General features: G+C 41.2%; 1 protein-coding gene across 4 annotated transcripts in view; it reads left to right on the top strand.

Annotated features, from left to right (window-relative positions):
* LOC108033899 (protein madd-4) overlaps positions 1–25,860 on the top strand; it is a 57,483-nt gene that overhangs the window by 9,655 nt on the left and 21,968 nt on the right. For all 4 annotated transcript variants that reach the window (XM_017108557.2, XM_017108556.2, XM_017108560.2 and 1 more), the window contains 8 exons: positions 457–545; positions 12,806–12,916; positions 12,989–13,299; positions 14,636–14,810; positions 17,067–17,211; positions 21,280–21,409; positions 23,167–23,269; positions 23,918–24,013. In XM_017108557.2, the coding sequence (XP_016964046.1) occupies positions 480–545; positions 12,806–12,916; positions 12,989–13,299; positions 14,636–14,810; positions 17,067–17,211; positions 21,280–21,409; positions 23,167–23,269; positions 23,918–24,013 (1,137 nt within the window). In that variant the 5' untranslated portion in view covers positions 457–479. The remainder of the gene's footprint in view (positions 1–456; positions 546–12,805; positions 12,917–12,988; positions 13,300–14,635; positions 14,811–17,066; positions 17,212–21,279; positions 21,410–23,166; positions 23,270–23,917; positions 24,014–25,860) is intronic.

Below are 25,860 nucleotides of genomic sequence, written 5' to 3' on the forward strand. Positions count from 1 at the left end.
TAATGTCGTTTGTGCATAATTTGAATGACAAATGTTCCAGTGCTATAAACGAATTTGTTATGTTCGTTTTGGGTGCCGAGGCAGCCGAGGTTGTATCTGCGAAACCTTTTCCTCTTCCTGTAAATATGACTTGACTCACTCCTCCGTTCAGATTCCCCCGGTCATATATCTTTGGAGCTCTTCCTTGACAGCCTCGAAGGCCATCAGCTGGCATTTTGCTTCATTAATTGTTTGCCGTTGTTGGTTCGTACAATATTTTACAATATTTTCCCTTAATTACGTACACGAGTTTTCACAAACTCCACTTTGCTTTTAAAGGCTGGTTAGCATTTTAGTTGCCAAATTTACTGCGAAACTCCCTGAGAACCATTCAAACTTTCTGTCACCCAAAATGTTTTGAAATTTCTTAATAATTAAAAGCTAATTAAATGTTCTTACGTTTAATTTTCCTTGCAGCATGAAATCATGATTACGAGAAAATGCAGATAAAAATGTCGGCGAACATTTACTGGAAGTCTCAGCAAATTTGGGCAGCCTTGTTGGTGGTAAGCAAAATAATATATATATTTTTAAATGTACTTAATTATACAACTAAGAAATTAAAGTAAGAACCTCAAAGATTGTGGCAGTTATCGGGCGAACCCTCAGTCTGCGACCAAATTACATTTAACGCCTTGTAAAACAAGGGCGCGTTTCATAAATTTTAGAGCAGCCATCGCAATTGCCCCTCGAAAAATCTAATAAAGTATCAAATTACCCGTCATTTTTTTGGATCTCTGAGTGGGAAACCCTTTTCTGGTGGCAAGATGATTCCTTGCCCTTGACAGCAACACGTGCCTCTGTGTGATTGCGGACACTTGACGATGGGATGGACCCAAGGAAACCCGAAAGCAACCCATTTGTAACTCGAGTCGGTGGTCAAGAGCGGAGCCATTGGCTTTCTGGTGAAAGGGATTACAGGCTGGGGTGTCTTAATGTGGCTGGAGGCGTGTGCCTAACTTGTTACGGTGTGCACATTACCATAATGTGTTTTATCTGATAGTTCCCTCCTCCACGAACAGGTGGAAATCACTTAAGGGCCTCGATCTGTAACCCCTACCAAAACTCGAGAGTTCAACCACCCATGCTCCTCCTTTTGAGCCTCCACGACCTCTGGTTGTTGGTCCCATTCCATCTGCTCTCGGCATTTTGTTTCGAGTTTCGTGAAATTGCAGAATCAATCAATTCGATTACGCATACGCAATATTTATAAATAATTTATGTTAAGCTTTTGCTCGCATTTTGCCGGTCCCATTGCAGCCCCTCCAAACCGTATATAAATGGAAATTGCTTGTATACCTATCTGGCTCCCTTCTGGGGGTTGTGTATATTGGATTCGGTTGGCATAGGGGCTGTACCTTGCGGTTCTGAGAGTTCAAGAGGGTTGTGATATGTAAACAATGCTCAGGTTACTTTGCCTCAAAAGAAATACAACTTATGTTCGGCCACAAGGACAGGCTAGTGGCCACTCAATATGGATAAAAGCATGACAGAGGACAGGGAAAGTCGAAATCAATTAAATTGTGTCGCTGCTAGCAATACGTTCGACGTCTTATCAATAACTATAAGCCATCTAAAGTTTATTAGCTACGCCCATTTAATTTGAACTAATTTTTAAGCCCATTAAACGTATTATTCACATTAGTTAGCTATCCCGTCAGCCTGGGAAACCGAGTGTCAACCTTAAACCAGTGTTCATGATAAATATTTTAATTCATGAAATGTTTGAAATACGTTCAAAATGAATTATATTCAATTTGAAGTCAAACTGAATAATGGGGCCCAATCCCTGTAATCCCCATAGTCCCATGCACATGAAGTCATTCACATATTCGCACAAAATAGTTCGCTGTAGTAGAAGAGCGCATTTCATGGCTCCCGTTTGATCTCTGCACTTGGCTTACCGATTTATCGGAATTGCACACTGACGTTGGTCAACTTGTTAATATGTACACCATTGCGCTGCTTGTGTCCCAGCTCATGCTCATTGCGAGGGATATATTTCGGAAATTCCTTTTTGGGAAACATTTACGTTTGCATTTTAAATGTTGAGCGCATTTCTGTTTATGGGATATCTGTGCACATAATAGCATGATTTAATTTCCCAAAATGTATGTTTGTGTCGAATATTGGATCTAAAGCCAATTGTTTATCTTCTTTTTATAGTAACATGATAATAATTTTTGGCTTGGTACTTGCGAACAATTGATTACAGAAGAGGATTTTTTATGGCTAATGCGCGACCTACAGAGGCGGTAAATATTTAAATAAATAAAGTTTGATGACAGTTCCGTAAAATAAAAAATTTAACATCAGTATTTGTTGTTTTATTATTGGTAATATAGCTTTTAAAGTTATTTTTATTCTCAAAATAAGAGAAGGGGTTATTATAAGCAGCACAAACGTTCTTAACTTTGTATCAAGTTGTGGCCTAGCGGGTGGAGGATGTGCGACTATTAAATATGTTTATAAAACGACCGTCTGCTAACTATTTTCTTTATTTTAAATAACTAATTTTTATAATAGTAATTGTTTTCCCGTTGTAATTAAAAAAGTGATTGTTTATATGCGCAATAGTAAATATTTCAAGATTAAGTTAGAAATTAAATCAGGTAGATTATTTATATTAACGGTCATTAATAGTGAAGGACAAAAATCATAAAAAGGGATAGGAAACATTTAAAATTAGTTGCAATTAAAACTTCTTATAAATGCTTTTGGTCAAATACGATTTTGCGGATGCAAGAGAATTTTCGCATGGGTCAACCGCTTGCGAACGGAGTGCACTGAAAATCACGCATGAAAGAACCAGTTCCACTCGGATGGAGAGGGAAATGCTTGGTATTAATCACCACCCCCAACGCCCGCAAGTCCTGTCGAACGCAGGGGCCGCCAAATGTCCTGTTTGCTTTCTCAGGCGCAAATCTGCGTGTGTAAGTGGTAGTTTGCAAACGTGTGTTTCTCTGAACACATAGAAAATAAGGAAATAAATCAGAAATATTTTAGAAAATATTTAACTAATCTATTATTAATTAAAATTTAGTCTTTTTTAATAAAGTTCCTTAAAATATAAATAATGTCATACTTGTTAGACTTTGTTTTCTTTTTTAAGCCTGATACTTATTGTTCGCATTTTCCGTCTCATTTTAAAATATAAGTTAAATAAATATTTACTTCCAACTTAAGTGAGTTTTTAAATTTTTAATTCAAGCTCAATTTTATTTCTTTCTGTGCATGCGTGTGTGTGTGCCTGCTGGGCCGTAGTAATTGTTTGGCCAAGGGCTCTGTGTCCGTGAGTTCGTGTTGGAATGTCACGTGATTAGCCTCACCTGCCGCAGGTTGCGGGGCAAAAGGGGCGTTCACCGTGGGTGTATTAACATGTAGCGGCGAGGTGTGTACGAAATTATGCGGAAATTGTTGCATATTTAAGTGGGCACGCGTGAATAGCTGTTGAAAAGTTTATAATCGCAAATTTGTATGATCGTTTTGCCAGCGTTTATGGTTTGGGGACCAAGAGCAAAAACTTTGGACAAAGTTTTATGCTGATGATGTCTTCCCAGGGCACCGAAGGTCAGCCTTCATTTAAAGAGAGTGTTGAGAGAAAGTTTGAGTCCATAGCAAAAGCTGAGAAATGGAGGAAGTTTTCGAATTCCCACAATTATTTAGCTTTTGATTTACAGAAATTCTAGAGTCCAGAGAGACATATTATTAAAAATTTTATTTTATTTTTTACAAGTTTTAAAGTATATGACTTACTTTTAAAGTATGTAAGTGATGACTTATGATGACTTTGAAGATTTACAAATTACAAATCAAGGGGCAAAAAAACTCCGTCCCAACGATAAATTAATTTGAAACCATTGTAGCCGAAACTGAGATGCATAACTGAATTCTTTTTGTTTACTCATTTGATTTGAGCACAAAAACTTTGAGTAATTGAGCCAGAAAGTCTAAGGGAAATGCCGGAAAGGCGAAGTCAAAGAAAAACTGTAGCACAGTCATAATGGAATACATAAGATGCTGACTTCTCGATTCCATCTTCGTTTGCCAGCCCCAACTCCGACTTCGGATGGAAACAAAGTCAAATGCAACTATTATTGGCGAGTTGCTAGGGGAAAGCGTTGAAGGCAAGTGGAAGAGGAACTCCGTCTAACAATTGTTAATGTACGAAATATTTCATGATTTTCAGATGGTTTTTTCCGGCTCAACCCCAAGTTCGCTGCCTTTTCCAACTTCGTTTTTCCTTGTTTTCTTTTTTACTTTTCGTAGCTTTTGCTGAATCCCGGATTCCTTTATTCATTCCGTGCTATTCAGCTCAGTTTTCTTTGCCTCTATTCGTGTTCGGCTATGTTCAGTTGGGTTTTGTTTGCTGCCCCTGCAAGCACACACTTTCCAGCACACATACCCATAGTCACATTCGCCATGGCAATGGGAAATGGCCACGTTAAAGTGGCGCGATTTTGTTCTGCTGCATTGTTATGTGTTTGATGGCCCCCAAACAGCGGGCGGGGGCTCAAAGTGGGGCGGCAATCCATTCAATTGGTCTGGTGGATGCGCTACCCAAAGTTTGGTTAGTTGAACTTTTCGGGGGTGAATACCGTGGAGAAATCGATCAGAGTACATAGGCATCAGGCGTAGACCCAAGGGGACATAATGATATTTGTCACTCCAAATGAACAGGATTTTAAACTTCCAAATCATAATTTATATAAAAGCATATCGACAAAACCTAATCATTTTAATAAAAAAAATCTTTTTTATTTGAAGAACTGTAATTAATGATTGATTGGTTTTTTGAATAAAAAATCATACACTTAGGATCGGCATACGCGGAAAAGGAAATAAATAATGATAACATGAAATAAATGAGTAAATATTTTCTTTTTTCAAAGTGGTTTTGTTACTTTACTTTAATAAAAAAAAATAAGAGAAAGTTGTTCATTATTTTTATTGCCTGATTGTTCTTTATATTTTTCAACCATTTTATGTCCCCTAAAATTATTGCTTTTCAAATACTTTCTGGAAAGACTTCATTTGAAACATATAATTTATGCTTTTAATTTTTAAAGCCATTTAAATGGCATCAAGCCCAAAAAACGAAAAAATGGAGCTTAAAACTAAAACCAATCTATAAAAAGTTTTCAATTCATTAAGCTCCAGAGCGCCTCGTTGTGCTTCAAAGAGTCTGTGGTAGGTGACAAGCGAAAAGCTAAAAATTAATGATATACTTTGTGACTTGTTCCTATAGTTTCGAGGACCACCCACCCGATGGTCCTGCTGCCGTTCGTATTTCCTGTTCCATTTTTCTGAAGTCCCGCTCCATTTTCCTCATAATAACAATAGTCACGGTTTCTATATACCATCCCTATGTACTGGCTTATACCCATGTACTATAGTATATATGTACCCCGAAGAAAGAAAGTTCAGTAATGAGAGCTGTCCATTTGTGGTAATTAATTTTAATGTTGAGCAGGCGACGCTGCCAATTTCGAGAAAACCAAAAAGCGATGTCAATGGACATTTGGCGTCACATTTGTGTGGAGCATCAATGGTCCCCAACCAGCCACAGAGCAAAAAATACTAACAATAGGGTGGAAAACAAACAAAATAAGGAACCGCAGCCAGGAATTGAAATTAGAAATGGCAACCATCCAATTTCAGATGGAAAACCAGCCGGGGGAAACTCTACTTGGGCATTGTCCTGGATTATTTTCAGGCGACCGGTGTGTTGGATAATTAGTTTCGAGGCCTGTGACCCGAAACACCTGCAGCTGCTCCTGCTTTTCTGGGGCGCTGTTTAAGCCAAGTCCAAAAATAATCTATGGAAAATATGGTCAACTCAAAAAAGGAAGGTGATTTGGTTCGCGTTCCCCGATTAATTCGTCAAGATTTAATCATTGAATCAATTTGTCGAGGAGCTCGTATGAAATGTTCCACTTCCTGGGAAAAGGGTTCTTCGTTGGGATTGACGTGAAAGGCTCTTTGTTGCGAATGGGGGGAATGGGGGCAGGGCGAGGACCTCGCTCCCATTTCTCCAGCTCATTCTTCTGGGGTCTTTGTGCAGGCTTTGCCTGTTGTTCGCCTGCCTCTCGAGTGGATTTATTGTTACGCGTAGTAAATACTTCTTTGGCATAGTTTTTTCTGCCTTCCTTAAGTACGTATCTTTCTGCTTTGCCCGTTCATTTCTGGCATGCATTTGACTTTGGTTCCAAGGTTTCGGAATCAGTTTCGGGTTTTGCGTGCGCCGCTGGCCCCACATTTCACCACTATTTGTCTGAACGTCTGTCCTTCTGTCCTGGCCGATATTTGTTTGGCAGTCCTCGTTGGCGTGTTTCCCTTGTTGTGTGCGGGCGTGTTAATGGCCTAGGCGTAGTTGACAAGTTTTTTGCGGTGAGTGTTTTCCAAGAGTACTCCAAGAAGTTGGAGAGTCGAAGCTGGAGATGATTAATGGCAGCGGTGAGTGGTCGAGTGGTAAGGGCTTTTAGCCAGGGAGGTATTGAACATATACATGTTTATGGAATCAGTGAGGCATTTGGGAATAGTAATAGTAAATCTCCAGGTTGATGGATCCAGGAGTAGTTTGTCCAAAGAGGAATGCAATGTATTATAGATGTAGACATCAAAATACAAATTAAAATATAAAAACATTTTCATTTTCAATTTTAATCAAATGAGTCAAAATCTGCCAAGTGGACACCCTATATTGCAAAGTTCAAATTTTCATGGAACTTTTTTGCTTTTCTAGTGCACAACGACAAAATAGGAACTTTTTTAAATAGTTTTACGAAAATTTAAGTTTCAAAAATATGGACTTAGTAATATTCTTTAACTTAGGAATGGCTAGGTTATCTTCGAGATGTTTTTACTAATCGACCAAAAATTATTATAGTGTTTTTTACAATTTTAAAAAATGTTAAATATTTTTGGTTTTTTCTTTTCTTAAAAATAATTATAATTGTTTTTATTGGATTTATTTTTTAAGTACAGCGGTCTTCCATTAAAGAGGATGATATAGACGTAGAAAATAAATAAATGTTCCGCACTATTTGCCCAATGTCAAAAAAACACTGAACAATTTACTTTTAAAGTGGGACTTCCAGTTTTGAGTTAGTTCACCAACTCCGCCACTTCCCCTTTATAGCACTTCCGTGAGCAATTAATAAATTGAAATAGTCTACATGAAAACTCAATTTCACAAAGTTGCATTCTACCTCCCGCTCTACCCCGAATTTGGTGGGCGGTTGGCTAGTGGGGGGAGGTGGAGCTTGGCCGTGCCATTTGCCACTTGAAATACCCGCCTTTTGTGCAAATATCACGTTCCAGCTCCAGACGAACGAGCTCTGCTCTGGCATTCCGTTTCGGAACCACCGCCTTTTTCGCATTTCACATTTCACCCGATCCTGGAGAGCCCTCTCCCCCTATCGCCCTGGCTGAACGTGTAGAACAGGCATACAATTCGTAACACTCTCATGTTATCCTGAGTCTGTCTCTGGACCTGTTCCTGGGCTCCTGGCTGGCCGGCTATTCGGCTATCTGGCGACAACACTCGTTTGTTTTTACCTCGCGCCCAGGTCCATTCCGTTCCATCAAACCCCATCCCAATCCTCCACCTCAGCTCCCTTTGACGGCTTAACATTCGGTATGTCGTGCCTTTTATTTCAATTTCATTTCGATACCGTTTTTGAGTTAATGACTTTCCGACATGCAAAGGACTCTGAAAACAAAACTTGCTCCTGTAAAAACTTTGCGGCGTGCCCACCGCTGTGTGTATATATGGTTTCTATAACCCATCAAGGCATCGATGATATTTATTGACAAAGTTTTTGGCACATATCAATATTTCTGTTTCTCTTTTTGATTTATTTACTTTGCTTTTTATTCCCGGCCTTATGCGGGCTTTGCTCATGTTTTTAGCAGCAGTCAAGCAAAAGTTTTCGCTTTTTATACTTTTCTTTATGGGTTAAATTTTTCCCCAATGCAATCCGAAAGCAAACAATTTTTTCTAGGAATGGGAAGCGGTTTATGAATCCACACAAAGCCAACAAAAAACCAACATTTTTGTTTGCAGGGAAAAACAAAAGTTTTTTAAAGAAACAGAATCACATCCTTTTGATCACATACCAAAAAAAATATTTTACGAATGAGATAAGAGATGCATTTTACTCGATTCGATTGCAAAAAATATTGAAACCACGTTGGGGTAATACAACATGAGAATTAAATATTTTAATATATGTCCAAATACCAAATAGCCAGAATTGCTTTTAAACATTAATGGATCAATTCATATATTTTTGTATATGCATTATAATAGCTCCAAATATATTTTGATAGCACGCTTGGTATTCGTGTAACTGGTTTTTAATCTTGTTATATAGTTCCCCACAATTGCTGGATTTTTAGCATCTCGTTAGAACCCCGTCACAGCACTACCGCTCCCCGGCAACCCAATTCCGGGCGACCCACACAAATCCGTCTGCACTGGCCAGCGCAGAGTTGGAGGTCAAAGCGAAGCCATACGGAGTCGGGAGTCGAGACAGAGAGCATATAAAGCCGGAAACAGTTAAGAACGGCTAAGCCCTTGGCCACTTACAGTCGTTAAATGGCATTACAGAGAGGGACAGACGGGCGCGATGCGTGAGTTGGTTCACCCTCTCCTTCTCAAGCGCGTCTTGCGATACATTTTTAGCCAAGTTTTGAGTTTTATTTTTGGAGGGATGCGGACCTCGACACTTGACCTTTGCATGTGCGTTAAGTGTTGCCAACGAAAATTAATGACAAAGTAATGTCAGTCAAATGGATAGACAGCCACAGACAATCGGACAGGTTAGACAGGCCCCCAAAGTCGAAAACAGAACAGAGCGGAGACGATCCGGAGCAAAACCATCAATTCCGAGACCCAAAGCCCAGAGCCCAGAACCCAGAACCCAGTTCATCCATCCATCCATCCCTTGTCATGTCAACGTTTCGGTTCCTGATGTAACTGTAGCTGCTGTGGCCATAGCGACACCGACTTCGTCCTAGCCATTATATCATCCGTAAGACCCCGGACCCGAGCCCAACCCTTCGCATCGTCCTTGTGCCGTGCGGCAGCAACCTGTGCAACCTTCGCATACGGAAATTTTAGCTCATTGACGTTTTGCGCCGCCTGTCGCTGTCGCTTTGAATAAATAACTGACGTGACGCTACAGACACATTATCCAACTGAGGCATATACACTCCTCATCCCCTGGCCCTGGGCTACAATACAATCAACTGACGGAACAGCGTTTACCTGAAAAAGACCCCCGACTCCACTCCCCTCCGTCATGTTTGACAGTCTAATCGTCTGTTGGACTCACTAACGCTCCGGCATTCGGCAGCAGCATCCTGGAGGGATGCCCTCCACTCCACCCCACTCAACCCCGACCTAACCAACCGTGCCCCAGTATTTATGCAAAAACTGCCTGACGTCCCGGTTCACCTCCCCTCGCCTGTCTGCCGCTCTGAAGTACCTCCGACTGTCTTCGGAAATATACTTGGCTGTCTGTTCTGGCCTGACAACGAGAAGGAACAGTGGGCTGTGGGCTGAAAACGGTTTCTTATTGTTTATTAGGGGAGGAAATCGATGTTACTGCTTAGTCTCTAAAGAGTTCGCGTTTTTTAAATTGTTTGGTTTTTTACTATGTGAAACCTTTTCCTGCATAACTCCCTTTTCCTAAGTTTTTGTCACATATTACTAGTGATAAGTTCAAAAAGAAGCAAGAATTCTTCAGGTGAGGATGAGTGAAAGCTTACTGTGTGTTTTTTTGTATTCAGTTACTGAAGAATTCACGTTGCTTTAATTATTAGGATTTTTTGGCCATGTAAGACCTTCTTCTACATAATCCTTTACGTATTTTTACGTATTACTAAGATCTCGTCACATAATACTAGTAATATGAACAAAAGGAAGCGATAATTCTTTAGGTGAGGATGAGTGGATATTTTTTTTGTGTTATTGTGTATTCCTTTACTATATAGAATTCGCGTTCTTGTAATTATTAGGTTTTTAATGCTATGTGAGACCTATTTCTACATAATTCCTTTTTACTTAGTTCTTGTAAAGGTGAAGTTTATTTGGTGTTTTTTTTTTATTTTGTTATTTCATAGTATCTGAAGAATTCGCGTTCTTTTAATTATTATATTTTTTGCCATGTGAGACAATTTTTTACATAATTCCTCGGGCGTGGATGAGCGTAAGCTTGCCAATGTTGGGGTGGGCACTAGAAGTACTAATCGTAACCAGGAAACACTTGACCTCCTTTAATCCATCCACTCACTCCCTACTTATGTAGTAAGCACCAGCAGGACATCAGACTACTGTGCCTTCCTTACAGACCCATAAATTCATCACTTTCGCACCACTGTGCACATTAACTAACAACCCACAATGACTTCCTGCCACGGCGACGACGACGGCAAGCCCACAAAACCGTAGACCCCGTAAAACTCGACTTTTGACGTGTGCCCGAGGAGGTTGAAGTGGGGATAGAATGGCAAAAGTGAGTTATTGAAACGGTTTTAACTCATAAATAAATAATTACCGGAATCGCAAAAAGCTTGTGCATAAAATGTGCTAGTCCTGTCCAATGTTTGCCGCTTGCTAATGTTTTTTCTTTGCTACCCCTGCCTTGCCCACCGCACACCTACAAATACCCGACTTCCTGTCCGGCGGAAAAGGAGGGTTTACACCTGTCGTCGTGCTGCACGTGGCCAGGGCTAGGTCTTTAGTGGGTTCGCTACTTGTTTTCCTAATGTTTGCCCAGGGGTCGCCAAGGCTTGAACATTTCCATTAGGGGGAGCACATACAATGGGCCCCTGACCAGCGGCAACACTTGAGACCTGGTAATAGATACTTGGATAGTAATTTAGGAGCTTTTCCTAACTGCATGGATGGACATATGAGATTTTACGCCGATTTTGTTAAGAGTTCCCTCTTCTGGCTTTGCTTTGTTCTGCTTTAAGCCCTTTCGCAGACCTTTATTGCTCTGCACTGGCTGTATCGGACATTCCATCTTGTTGGCTTTGCATATCCCTCACTACTTATTCCACTCTATCCAAACTGCAATCAAATGCGAGTGCGAGCGAGCCAGTTCGTGTGGGCCAACTCTTTGGGTCGGGTCATGTTTCATGCAGGAGACAATCCATACGGTATGAGCTTCCGTTCCGGAAGGTTTACCAGCCCGCATCCTCCCCCTGGCTGGGATTTGTTTGTGGCTGTTGCTCTGGTCCATTTGGCGCTGATTTGCCTTAAAGATTGCACCGCCAACCGGAATGGGTGGGTTCAGAGGGCTTAGACCTTGGCTTAGACAGAAAGTTGTTAAGCCGACTGGTTGTTAGACACGCGCGTTCAGTGTTCCGTCTTCGGGTTAGCAACAGATGTGGCAGAATGTCGAGCGATTAAGCGAACACCGACAATAACTTTGGCCCACTAATCCGACTGGGTTGTTTTAAGTAAGAACTAAAAGACTGTGGGATTTAATATCCATATATTTGGGGCTTCTTTAGTGCACTAGTTCAGTTGGGAATGTGGATATATAATATATATATATCATTAATATGCAAATATTTTATATTATTCTTAAACAGTATATTATTTAAACGAAATACAAGTCCCGTTAAATATATAATGAGTTTTAAGATGTAAAATATATTTAGTAAGTATATAACTGCAACGTCATGTTGAGTACTTAAAAGTTTGAATGTTCTGCTTCCGGTGATAAACACTTACCTACTTGTTAAGTCGCAGCCGTAAGGTCGGGATTGCGTGTAGTTCCCTTACTGAATATATGCATATGAGTAGTTTTCGGTAAATTGAAGCACGTGGACATATCGCGACACGCCATAAAACAGCGGCCACAGCAGGCGCAGACAACGTGTGGTATGAACGATTTTCTCCTTCCTGAACCCTTGACATAGCGACACTGGGAGAATCAAACGTTTTTTGGTACTGAGTCAGGCATTTTATTAATAGTTCTTGTATTTGTTGATATAAATATGCTTAAAATTAGTCTGTAATTGTCTCAAAATAGACTAGATATTAACAAAATAATGAAAAAATACTGCTAGTTTCAAAAGACATTAAAAAAAAAAGTTATACGGACGGTCCATCATTACTATACCCGCCAAAGGATATCGAGTTGTAAGGACTTTAAGTTTTAAAACAAATTCTACTTTCCTTTACCCATTGTGTTGGTAGTCAAATTAGTTTGACTTCCTGTGTTGGACGTTAAACTGTATATGTATATTTTAGTTTTGGGTTTTTATTGCCCACTGTGCAGGGTCGAGATTGCCTTCCGTTCCTGCCCTTCTATATAGAGACGTGGTGCGTGTCCCAGGGTTAATGTGCCTTCGATATGAGAAACAGGAAAACCAAAGCCGGAAGCCGGAAGCCGGAATGCAAATTGTTAACGTGACTAACGGGAGCGGCGCGTGCGAGGGAAAACAATTTATATCAATGTGAGAGCTTGGCTTGGGGCCTGATCCCTAAATGTCAAATATGTGACATACTTTGCATCGCGATATTGGGCTCAGGCTGGCATTATGCCACGAACCAGATAGTTCTGTGCATAAGTGGGTCTGACGAGAGGGAAATTAATTTACTTGCGTTTTGTGATTTCTGATATGGGTATTCAACAATAAACAACAGTAAACCTGCTTTCCTTTCGCCTTTAGTAGACACTAGACCTAGTTAGTGTAATGGTTGCCCTGGTAATTAGTAATCACCTTTTTCCCCTACTTTTAGACCACTCTGTGCCTACTGGATATACGGGCTGCCTGGGCAAAGAAGCTTAATGCGAGTCAAGCATTCGACGACACATGGAACACAGCGTCCGATTTAGAAAATGAACTGGAAGTAAGTAGCCTGGGCCTTTCATTCGCCACAGCACGGCACAATAAGCCCCCAAACGCAACTGCCCATTTGCAGCAACAGAAGCGAGCGAAGGGTCAAGGCTCGGGAGGCGGAGGATCCGGCCAGTGGTCATCCTGGTCGGACTGGTCGACCTGCTCGCGCACCTGCGACGGGGGCATCATGCAACAGATGCGCCGGTGCGGCAACCCGGGCAGTTGCCGCGGCGAGAGCGCCCGCTATCGCATCTGCAACATGCAGCCGTGTCCGGAGCAACAGGACTTCCGCTCCAGCCAGTGTGCCGCCTACAACGATGTCCCCTACGACGGCACCCTGTACAAGTGGACTCCGCACTACGATTACGTCGAGCCCTGTGCGCTCACATGCAGGTGAGTGTGACTGTGCAGCCGGGGGGAGCACTCGAAAAACCAGAAAGCTGGTTTCTACACTGGGAGTTATTTTTGTTTATTCAATGACTTAAGTGAAGTAAAATTAAAATGTATTATTTATTGGAAGTACATCCTCTTTTATAATAACATATTGACATTACATACATGAAAATAGGTATTATTATTATATAGGCATAGCAAACGCATAAAGTTTACTTGAGGTTTATATTTTAAAAGTAATTCATTTCTATTTAACTGACTGATTTGAAAGAATTTTTAAAAAGAAGAGAGAGAAGGCATTTCTCAACATAAAATGTAAATTCTTTTCTTTAACATTATTCAAAGGTTCTTTCATGATTCTTTATAAGTATATCATAAGAAAACCAATTTGATATTAAAACTTCCTTCCAAAGTGTAAAACATTTCCCCAAGTGGGGCTTGTTGCATAATGAAATCATGGCCACACCTAATCGGACTGTGGTGCAGCTGGTCCAGTCGGATGTGCGCTCATTATTCATCACGCCCTGCGTTCGGCCAGCCATGTGGCTTCGAGTGGCCTCCTTTTGGGTCCTGGGGTCTGGTCTGGTTTGGCTTGGTGCTGATTCCCGTTCCGTCTCCTGGTCACAGTGACAATAAAAAAACCTGTCCCTATTCCATTTCTTTTTTGTTTTGCCGTAGTGTTTTTCCCCCTTTTGCGGTTCAAATTAGTGGCAGTCGTGGTTGGATTCTGCGGTTTCCAGCTTCTGTGGTTAATCCGCTTGGGTTTTTTCTTCACTTCCACTTTTGTTTTTTCGCACACATATGCGGGATAAATAAATCATTTGCTAAGCTTTAAGTTTCTGCAATTTAGTTGTAAATGCAACAGGGCAGGGGAACTCGCCGCGCAGGAAGCAATTTGTAAGGGGATATCCCGAAGGGTAGGGAGCGTGTACGTACATGGTTGTGAAAAAAACGAGTGATAGGATTAGGTGTTCCGATTTGATTAAACTCTGGCGATAATTCAGATGATAGTGATTTAATTATATATGCCGTGGTATAGAGTTCACACTCTAGTTAAGGATGCCATCTTAAATTTATTAAATTATTTTTGGCTTACTATGAAAATGATCAACTAATTCCCAGTTTAAAGGATTTAATTAATTCAATTGTTTTGTAAACCGTTTATGTTAGTTAAAATGTTCGAACTTAATCTAGCCTGGTTTACTTTTAATCAGCCAGCAGCTCTTTGAAATTTGAGTCGTCAGCCTTCACCTTTATCAGCCGCTTTATCAGGCGCCGTCTTTTCCATTACATTTATGAATACCCATGGTGTAAAATATATTTTCTCCATCCGCAGGGGACATCCGGCGCATCTCGTCGAAGACATTTCCCGGGAGACGGGCGGCGGGAACCCCGAGGAGGCGGAGCACTACGACGAGCAGAGCGTCATTGTGCAGCTGTCGGCGAGGGTCCAGGATGGAACCCGCTGTCGTTCCGGCAGCCTGGATATGTGCATCCAAGGAAAGTGTCAGGTGAGTCTCATTTAGGCAAAGTTTGTCCCTCAGCAGTAATCGGGCGTTGGGTGGCTACTTCCTTCCTGTTCGAGCCGTCCCTTCCACTTCGACGGCTCCCCAACGGCGTGGCGAAAGATGATAAATTACGTCCACAATTTCGTTGGTGGGGAAGGTCTGTAGGTCTGGCTCTTGGGCGTAGGCTTTTGGGCATTGGCAAGAGCCTAAGACCCGAAAAGGCAAAAACTAAGCTACTTTCGGCGGGGATCCCTGCGGGAGGGCCTTAAGCATATGTATATGTATGTAGATTGCACAACACAAGCGCCTTTGTATCATTATGCTCCGGCGCATAAATAAATCATAAAGTGGTCGGTAGAAAGGGTGGGCGCGGGGCATGCAGGTTGTTCTGCCTCAGTTGGAAGTGCCACTGCTGCTGCTGCCGTCAAAAGTCAACTATTGAAATGCCAATAAAGCGTGCCCCAGGGCAACGACGGGCGGAACGGCAGCAAAAAACACTCCCTGAGTCACGGCAGGGGATCCCCTCGAAGTGCGCTGCAAAGTATGCTACGATATGTTTAGAAGGGTGGCGAGGGGCGGCCGAAAAATTGGAATTGGTATATATATATTAATGAAATAATACATATGACAAAAATATGGTTTCTCAATCACTGAAGTGCACTGATAGGCAAGTTCAAAAATAACAAGTTATAATAAATTCATATTATTTTTTAGCATATTTAAATAAGCTCAATGAAAACATGTCTTGGCTTTCGTTTTCTATCTTGATTACAATACTTTAAAAATTAGTATATAAATAATATATTTATTTAATTAAATTGTATATTTATTTTTTTACTTTTGATCTATACCAAAACATTTTTCTTTGAATTATTTCATTAACTTTGAGGAGTGTTTCATAAGTAAAATGTTAAAACACGCTTGATGAAGCCATTCAGGCGGGGACTTTTGACTAGGTGTCGGGGCAACCCTCGTCTTCCTGGAGTGCCGGCGATGTCTGCCACGGCTTGGCAGGATTGCAACTACAATGATGTCAAACGAAGTTGGCGACAGGCACAGCAGCTACGACATAACTTGGGGCCAGCCTAGGGGTATTCCGTATCCTCCTACTCGACTGTTTGAGTTTCGGTTCGGTTTCAGTTCCAGTGCCACCAAGTTGTGTGTGCTCCTGTATGTGGGAGTACGACATCTTATACAAGCTTCGCCTAGATCCCGACTGCGCTGAAATGCCGCCAAATCGTCACCCCAATTTGTTGTAATAAACGCCAATATGTCATTCGGTTTACTTTGTGTTTTATTTGTCGCCAAACCGAGGGTACGGAGCAGCAGCCGCCAGGGGCATCCTGTATGTGCGGCTACGTACACATTTGCAGATAGGTATTACGTATATATCCCTTATAAATAAATCAGAAGCCTGGCTGCCAGCTTGGCGGTTTGTTATGTGAGCCGTGCGCTTTAACTTGGCTTGTTTGTCTTGCGGTTTACACACACGAGCCAGCAGGCAAACAGGAAGCCGGTACAGAGTAAAACGCGGCTTATGCCATCCAAGACGGGTTCTCTGAGATGCTGACATGGGTTACGAGTGTTTATGTAGGGGATAGAATTTCAATTTCGTAATCCTTTTTGGGGGTCTGGCTTGCAGAGATAAAGTATTAATAGTTAGGATTTATCTTAGGGCGGGATAAATTAGCGCTCAAAAATAAATTAATTTAACTTTAAGATTAAAGAACAAAATATCTAAAAAAGATTTAAGTTTCTGTAAACTCCACGTTAAAGTCCCTAAAAACCTAAACATAGTGTAAAATATTCCCTTGATATTAAAAACCAATTATATTGATTTAAAAGTACCCAAATGCTTGCTCAATCACTAAATTCAAGAACTAAGCAATCAGCAAAAGAACCTGCCAGGCACAATGCACATTTTAATCAACCTTCACATGACGTTTTATTCCGAAAAGAACACAAAAGCATTTTTGGCTCGATAGACCATGAACTCTGGTGGCAGAGCGAAAAGAGCAGACCGTGCCCCACTTTCCGTGCCCCCTGTTTGTAATCTATGCCTACGCCTGGGCTTATGCAATGGATCCTTTCTCATCGATTTCCAAATATTATTTACGATTGCCGCTGCTTGCTGTGTGTTACGCTATTGATACCGCTAACAGTTGATTTACACTTTATTCACGCAGCCTTATTTATTTACCTTTCGCCTTGCCCGTGTCTGTGTAGTTCTAACGCCAGCGGTCTGCCATCTCTTTCCAGCGCGTTGGCTGCGATTTGAAAATCGGCTCGACGAAGAAAATCGACGGATGCGGCGTGTGCGGCGGCGATGGAAACTCCTGCTCCCAACCACTCTATTACTGGGAGATGGCACCGATGTCGCAGTGCTCCGCCACCTGCGGCAGTGGTAAGTTCCGGCCCTGTGTTAACCGCCACCCACGGCACTGAGAAAAACATAAGAGCATTTATAAAAAATAATCACATTTAAGTATATGTAAAAAGGGTTTTAAGAGGGTGTGATTTATTTTAAGCAAACTATTCTGATAGAGAGTACCTAAATTAAATATTAAGTAAAACAAGTACAGAGTATCTAAATTAAATACTTAGTAAAACAAAAGCTATATACCTTTTTGTAATGAAAATCCTTAGAAAACTTAAAGAAAATACCGTTCTTAAAATCAATCTGTCGATCTCAAAAGAAAACTTAGATCCGTTAACGAGAATATTTTCTTCTTGAAATAGAACATAAAGAATGCTGACATCTCTATTTCAAGCTATCCGACTCTCAAAAAACCATCTTAAGAGTAATTTCGTCTTGATTTCAAGAGCGTTTATTCCTAAATATTTAAGAAGACGAATTGAGAATACTTGATCTTGGGATTTTACCCTTTTCCATTTTACAGTTTCACATTTTGGGTGCATAACGTTTTTTGTAGGTTGCATTTTATAGGTGTATATTTTAGGTGCATAGCAGCAAGTTTCACTCGGATTATCTTTCAAATTTTCCTCGGTGTAGCCACTCTGGTGTCGCCGATGAGCGTCTGTCTTTGCTATCCTCAGGGCAAATAAACAAGTGGAATATGTCAAGAACATTGGAATCGGAGGCCCGAGGAGCTCTTGGCGTGTCTGGCTGCCGTTTGTAATCGCTCCTGCTCGCTTCCCCCACACCTTGCCTCCCGAAAGTACTGCCAAATTTATTTTTCCAACAGTAATCGTGTGTGTATGCAGGGGAGTCGGCTATTTGTCGTGCTCATTTATTTTCATTGAATTGGAATTTGTTTCGATTGAATGTTTGCATGGTAATCGAGTGGCAGATCCCCAATTCCCAGGCAAAATGGCTGTTGAAATCTGTATGTGCCTCTTCCTTTCGCCTTTGTTGCTACCTGTATATGATTAATCGGCCAGGGGATGTAATGTATTTGAGTCTGAAGTTTGTCGATTAACTTCTAGTCAGACTGGGGTTAAGTTTCTTGTTTCACACGGGTCACAAATTGGGCTGCTAGGTAGGTTGAAAGTTTTCTTTTGAAGTGCAACATGATAAGGTGTAGGTAATAAAACTTGGCGTTGAAGAGCATGTGTACGTTTCCAAGAAGAGCTGATGCCCCTAAAAGTTGCTTGGGAACTTCATCTGGGGGAGATGTCTGCTCTTTCCGGAAAGCACACCAAGAAGTTGGAGATTAATTTTGGCAAGAGTTGACAGGAACCCTAATTAATATTTTACAGTGAAGCTTTGTAATTCTGGAAATTAATTAGTCGGAATTTACAATGTGACTGTGGTGAAAGTTTTTAGTTTTTACCTCTGCTTAATTTCTAGGATTTTTATTTGATTAACGTTACACCGAAAATTATTTTTTCCGCAGAGAAATATTTGATGATTCATCAATCAAAGTCAATACGAAACGTTCGAGACGGGTAGCTGCAAATATTATGGGTGTTCTGAACAACTTGGCAAACTTTAACCTAGTTCAGTATGCTTCTAATGGGCTGCTCGTTCAAGTGTCTCATAAATTTTTAATCATTATTTGGATCGGCATTTTTCCCGTCCATTAGCCTGTCAGAGATAAGTTGTCCTGGGCTTTGGCTGAGCGCCAGCTTGGGGTTACCCGAAGGCTTTCCAGAGCAGACGTTTACTCAGGAATTAACCAGCGACAAATGGCAAATCAATTTCTGGCTTCCTCCGCCAGTTTTAATTGCAGTATCGCTTAGGGCACTTGTCTAACCCCAGTGACCTACTCGGCGTTGGCTTGACCCGGCTGTAATTACGTTTCAATGTGTCTGTCTGTGTTTGGTTTTCAGATGTCATTTAAATGTCAAGTGCACTGCAGTGCCCCGAGTGACCAGGGTCTCTTCTGGGTCATTTCACCCTCAATTTAATGGTCACCTGCGGGGTTCGACTCAAGCCGAATAGATTTAATAGGGGGCTTTTTTGCCAGGAACACCAGAATGCTTTTACCCCCTGCTCAGTGCTCCGTGCTCGATGCCCCCTCGTGGGCCATATAATTGCACACATTTCACGAAATCAATTATGCTCAATTATACATATTTGGCTGGGTAGTTTTGCTGGGTAGTTTTGCAGTTGGACAACTGCAGTTCTTATGTACGTGACAGGAGTGCAAACTGTCCGTTGCACTCACTGGCCCTCTCCGATTTTCCAGGCAGCACTCGAGCTGTCCAATGGAGCTTGTTCCGAATTGGAAACACTTAATCTTCATTTATTTTTTTTATATCAATTTCTATTGGTATTGACAATTGGACGTCGGCACTTTCGAAGGAAAAAAGCTTTTGGAACATAAGTAGAACCAACCATAAGTAGATCCAAATAAACCGTAAGATTGGTAGGTTAATTCAAATGGTCAAATTTCGGTTCATTTGATTAACACTTACTGATACTGAGATGTCGACACGTAAAGATACAGATGAATAGGAACGCCTTTATGGGATAGGTTAGGTTGTTCAATCTGACGAAGACTTAGCAAGGCTCGATACACTTCCTATTGATTTGTTTCATGCTCTTCACGAAGTTTCTACGAAATTTCTTACTGACGAAATTAAAGAAATTTCCCCTTGTCCTGTCTTACTGAAGGCTCCTGTTCATTATAATTTATTAAAGAAAAGTTCAAGACGAATCAGAAGAGCGGATGGGTGATGAAAATTGACAGGGATTCGGCGCTTTAAAAAGCTCCAGACTGACAGATGCTGTGAGCCCTACAAACCCACTGGGTCATGACCCGCTTTTTCCTGAGGTCTCATCCCTGAGCCTCCCACAACCTTTCCTCACCATAATGCAGCCTCAAGCTGGAGATGACTTCTCTTTGGACCACGACAATTGACGTAAATGCCATGAGAGGATATTACCAATTGCCTTAAGCCAATTGTGTCATGAATACGCAGTCAGCGGGAGGCGAACCTGATGAGGATAAAAGGAAAAACCCGACGAGGATGACGACGGCACAACACACATTGGAGCTTATAAGCGAAATTCAATAGCTGCAAAATCAGCGTCACAGCTGCTCCCGAGATCGGGGTACATATATCGGGGGCAGGGACTCCAGCGTTCTGGTATCCGAGAGTTAGAAGCTTGCAACGATTTTTCAAACTGACAGATCGTTATGACGTTATGCATTGTGCCACTCCTGCGCTTCATTTCTTCCTGCAAACTCCACCCACTGGCGTCATCCTTCACTGACTGCATTTTGCCATCTGCCAATTTCCGGTTGTGCTTTTGGGGGCTTCTCCCTACCCTTTATGGTCCTTCATCTTGGCCTGCTGCCCGTTTTTGCCCAGCTGGAAGCTTACATTTAACCCATTAAATCTGAGAAATTGGTTTGGCAGTTTCCTCTGGGATTTCATTGAGGTCGCTTAGCACGTGAGCCAGGGCTCAGGAAATCAAATAGTGTTTCTTAATCAAATCAAGGAGTTGCTGTTTTTTGAAAGCTTTTCGAGTTTGAGAGCCGCTAATAGCAGTAGAGTTTAAATAGTTTATATAATTTTAAAAAATGTTTCAAAGGCATAAAATATTACTATTCTCTGAAATTTCAAATTTCAAATTTCAAATTTTTATTGACTTATATTTATACTATAAGAAATAGGTAAAAGAAAACAAAAAATTCGTGCTTTGTAAGAGAATGTAAGTTTGTAAACAATTATTATACATTATTTTTTAAAATGCTCTATTGGACTGCTTTCCTGAACCCTTCAGAAAGTACTGTGTTAAGCAGAAGACACTGGCTCTTTTTGAGCTGCGACTGTCTTAAGTACCTTTAAACTTGCACAAGCAGAGTGTCCTTGCCAGAACTTACCCTCCGCACAGCTCGCCAAGTAACTGACTTTTATTGATTTTAAAGTGCATCTAAAGCGAAAAGAAAGATAGTATATTTAAGGCAAAAACATAGTAGTCGAATGCGATTTCCAATTGCCCTTTACTAACATGTTCTCCTTTGGTTCTTCTCTTCCCTACCTATGAACTCTGCCTCAGGTTACAAAATGTCCCGTCCTATATGCAGGAATCGTCTAACTAACGCCGATGTCGATGATACGCTCTGCAGCCTTACTAATCGCCCGGAGGCGTCGGTGGAGCAGTGTAATACACACAGCTGTCCGCCGCGGTAAGTACTCCATCCTGGGGAGCCTGGCTGTCAGCCCCCAGCCTCCATCCACCGTGTGCCATCCTCCCTCTAAAACAGTTGCCTAAGCTACCTGCAGGTCCACCGCCACACCTCTGCTCCTCCAAACATTTCCCCAGGGCTTCCTAGCCACCGCAGATACACCGGGGAAAATTATGCGTTTCTCAAGTTTAACTTCATACATAACTAGAGTGGGAGCAATATAAATATTATCCTTTTGTTTTATATTTAACCATTATAGCGTTTTAGATCTTCGTGGGTCATTATTTTTATTCTTATTATAATTTTTAAAATCTTAACAGGCCCAACTAAAAAATATTAGAAATATTGTCTATACATTTTGCTTGAACTAACAATATAAATATGTATATCTAAGAACCTATATACTACTCATGCAACAATGCTATAAAAACTATGTATGCTAAACATACATCCTAGCCTTACCCATGCTGCAAAGTATTTTTTACCAATCATATTTGATACTATGAAATTAAATAAGTAATTTATGTGCTAATCTCGAAAGGTACAATATTCATAACAATTTTATTAAAAAGCTTACACAAGCAATTGGTATACTTGCGACACATTATTATATATTTTGAGAAGGCTTCCCAAGACTTTCTCTCAGTGCAAATTTGGGTGCCGTGCCTCACCTGGCCAGCTATCAATTTAAATGGCGTCGCTTATCGTGCGCACGTTTTGATTGCCATCCCAGGCACACTGTAATCGCCAAGCAGTCGAACACGGATGTTGTCTCCAGTCGCTTGGGGCCAGTTCCCTCTCCGGCCGTCGGCAGTCGTCCGTCTTCCTCTGACCTCCCTCCCATTTTTTCCAGTGCTGGCAACCTCACGCTTATTTATCGTTTGGTGACATTTTGCAAACCAAAACCAAAACCGAAACCTGGGCGAGGCGAAAGCGAAACCGAAGTGAGCCAAAAGTTTACGCCAATTTGGCGAATGTCTCCGTCCTGGGTATCCTTCGAATTCTAATCTCCGCTGGTTGTGGTGCTTCCTTTTCCGGTCTTCCGTCTGCATGTTTATTGCTGTTCGCGGCTTTGCGCCTTCGTCTTCGGGCGCAGACATAAATTTGTGTTTTGATTGGGCTTGTCTGGGCGTTGGTGTCCCTAGATCCGAGTCTCTTATTTGCGTCGGCCATTTTATGATTTTTCTTTGGCCTAGACCAATTAAAACAGACAATAGAGGCGGCATTTCGGTGATTAATGTATGTCGTCTGGTTATACACTTTAACTTCAAATCAACCGATGGGTACAAAGGAAAAAAATAGATAAAGATATTTCGACAAAAACTTATATTTTAAGCTATAGCTCACCTGTTTGCATAATTCACCCTTAAATTTCTTCCCGCGCGTCCCTTAAAGCGTGTATCCGAACAAGTAGATTTAATGGTGCTCTAAATTCCACGCAATTAATTCACTGCGTCCCGGTTTATTCGCACTTTTAGCTGCACCATTCTGTTTCTCGAGTGATGCCAGCGATTTAGCGCTGTTGAACTATTTAACAGCCAATAACAGTGGGTTTCCATTGTACTTCAGCCCTTTCTCCCTGGGGCATTCCTCTTTTTCACACCCAACCACATGCACTTTAGGTTGAACATATTTCAGAGCGTGTGAAACTGTTTTCTTTCCATTGCTTTTGACAACTATTCCTTTACCTTCCGTACTGTGCTAATTCACGAAGAACGCCCACTGACCACTTGCATTTCACCTCTGTAAATTCGCAGCTGGATAACCGACGATTGGAGCACTTGCAGCCGGCTCTGTGGGCATGGATACCGCGAGCGGATGGTTGTCTGCGCGGAGGAGTCGAACGCCATCAAAACGAGGGTGAGTACTGCAAGTAAAGCTGCATAAAGGATTTCCTAAAATTGGCCTGCACTTAGAGAAACAGTCGTTCAGAAAACCATTCTTTCGATTTCAAAAGTAAGCCAAGATCGATTCAATATGAAATTATCGAACCAAAATAAAGTACTTTCGAAAAACAGGATCAAGACTAATTTCATCTCTGCTTCAAGACTGCTTTTCATTCAAGAACGTTTCTTCCCGAATAAGTGAGAAAATAGATGAATGATGGAAGTAAAATTTAAATTTGAACAATTAGGTTTTAAGTTTCTTTACTTTCAACACTATTTCAAGAATATTTTTTTCTGGAAAGGATTACCTTTTCACTTTTTTTTTTCATTTTTTCAAGAACGTTTCTTCTCGAATGAGAATGTAACTTCTTTACGTTTCTAATGGGAAGATAATTTTATCTCCATTTTAGGATCGTTTGTTCGCGAAAAAGTAAGGATACAGATTATCTAATCAAGAACATTTGATCTTGGTTTTTTCCTTCTTAAATTTTTTTGGGTGTGGCTATTACCAGTACTTGTGTTGCCTTCTTGCCACGCTACTTAATTTTGCATACGGAAGCGAGAGGAGTCAAACACACATTATTGCCATGTTTCCTCACATCTCCCCCTCACTCTCCAACAGGTTGCCGATATCATGTGCCGCACACCCAAGCCGCCGACCCAAGAGACCTGCATTATCGAGGAGTGTCCGCATTGGGAGGTCGAGGACTGGACCGGCGTAAGTACCTTAGCACCTCAGCAGCTCAGCAACATGGCTCCCCATCCCACTTCCCAGCCAGTCGTGTAATAATCGTGCACTTTCTGTGCTGCAGCCAGAAAAAGTGGAGGACCCAGACGTAGACGTGGCAAGTTGCACGTTGAGCGTTGCACGTTGACGAGGCCATGTCTGGGCCCTTTGTGTATACTTAGCTAAATGTCTGGCCTGCCGCTGCTGTTTGTTTGCCCCAATCGCTGGTCAGGGGCATAGTCCCTATAGAATGCCTTTTGCGTATCTTTTTCAGGATTCAACCTTAAATAGAATATGGTTTTAAACCGACATTTTATTTCGTATATTAATCTTCTGAAGAGATTGAAAAGTTTCTTTTTATAATTTTTTAACTTCTTCCCTAAAATCATAAAAATTTAGACGTTGTTTTGTAAACGTGTGGTAGAATTTGTACAAATTCTTCCGTAACAATTAAGTTAATTTAGAACTAAACTTAAAACAACCAAAGTTGTCGTTCCAAAAATGGTACAATCCCTTCGATTGATACCTTTAACCTACTTAATTGTTGTTATATAAATCCTTTAAAAATATTTGAGTTTTTTAGAGCATTATTAAGTCGAATAGGCGCAACCGTCTTCCTTCCTTGCTATTTTGTTCCGCATTTCTAGTTACTTTGCTTGGTGGCTCGTAATAAGCTGCTAGCCGCTAGACTGCGACTGAGACTGAGACTTCGAATAAGACAGGGTCTGAGTTTGGGGCTGAGACAGTCTCCTACCTCCTGGCCATAGCCCTAGCCCACTAGTACAACTTAATCAACGTGGCTGCTCAAGTTTGTCTGGTCGCAAGTTCCCGTTCTCCCACTCTCGCCCATATTCCCTCCGATTAAAGGAACCCAACTCCCTCTGAATTTCCACTTTGGTTGCTGTTCATTTTAACTGCAACTTTATTAATGTTTCCCCAGCCCAAGGGCTCTATAAGTACAGTATGTTTGTGCGGGGACTTAGGACGCCCGCCTGGGGGTGTCAAGTTTATGTGTTGCTTAATTGAATTGTCTCAAGTTTTTTCGTCTGGCTGTTACTTAACGTTTTGGGGTGGCTTAAAGGGTATTTTTTGACGGCTTAGATTAGGGTTGAAATGGGGAAGAATATTTCAATAAGTTGCAGGTATAAGGGGTTAAGAATTAATTAAATCTGCTAACTGATTCAAAATAGTAGAATATTTGATATCTTTAGCTTCTCACACTACGGAAAACTTTGTTAGTTCTCTGATTGATTTCCCTCCCTGAGAGTCCTGCAGCGTGGGATAATTATATTCCATTACTTGTGCGAGAAACTTTGTTACTCAATTGACTGTCTTTCATTACAGAGCTAATGGAATTCGGAAAACATAATTAAAAAGTAGCTCTGAAACCTTTTCACTTTTAACTTTTATGGGAAAATGGGGTAAAAAACGAATGGAAACTACTTAACGTCAGCCTATTAACAAACTTAATGAACTTTACAAATATAATAAAACTTCCTTGCCGGTTTTCACCACTTTTTGTTGGCAAACTCTTTTGTGTGAAAAGGTAACCGCAAAACCTTTCAGCAGGACGCTCCACGTCCAGGCTTTAAATGAATTCGCATAATGCTTATGAGATGAAATGAAAATGGAAATGGAAAAAAGCGAGAGCCAAGCGAGCCTATTAAAAAAACACGTTAACGTTTATGTCCATTAACGAAAAATATGCCACAAAATTAAGCGTTATTAAAGCGGGGAATGAGAAAGGGGATGCAGTGGGATTTAAACCAATAAACAATGGAGATGGCGCTGCGAAGTTACACATACGCCTCGTGGTACGACGAAAGAATACGTGAAAT

The sequence above is a fragment of the Drosophila biarmipes genome, chromosome 2L (assembly GCF_025231255.1).
Source record: "Drosophila biarmipes strain raj3 chromosome 2L, RU_DBia_V1.1, whole genome shotgun sequence".
Lineage (NCBI taxonomy): Eukaryota > Metazoa > Arthropoda > Insecta > Diptera > Drosophilidae > Drosophila > Drosophila biarmipes.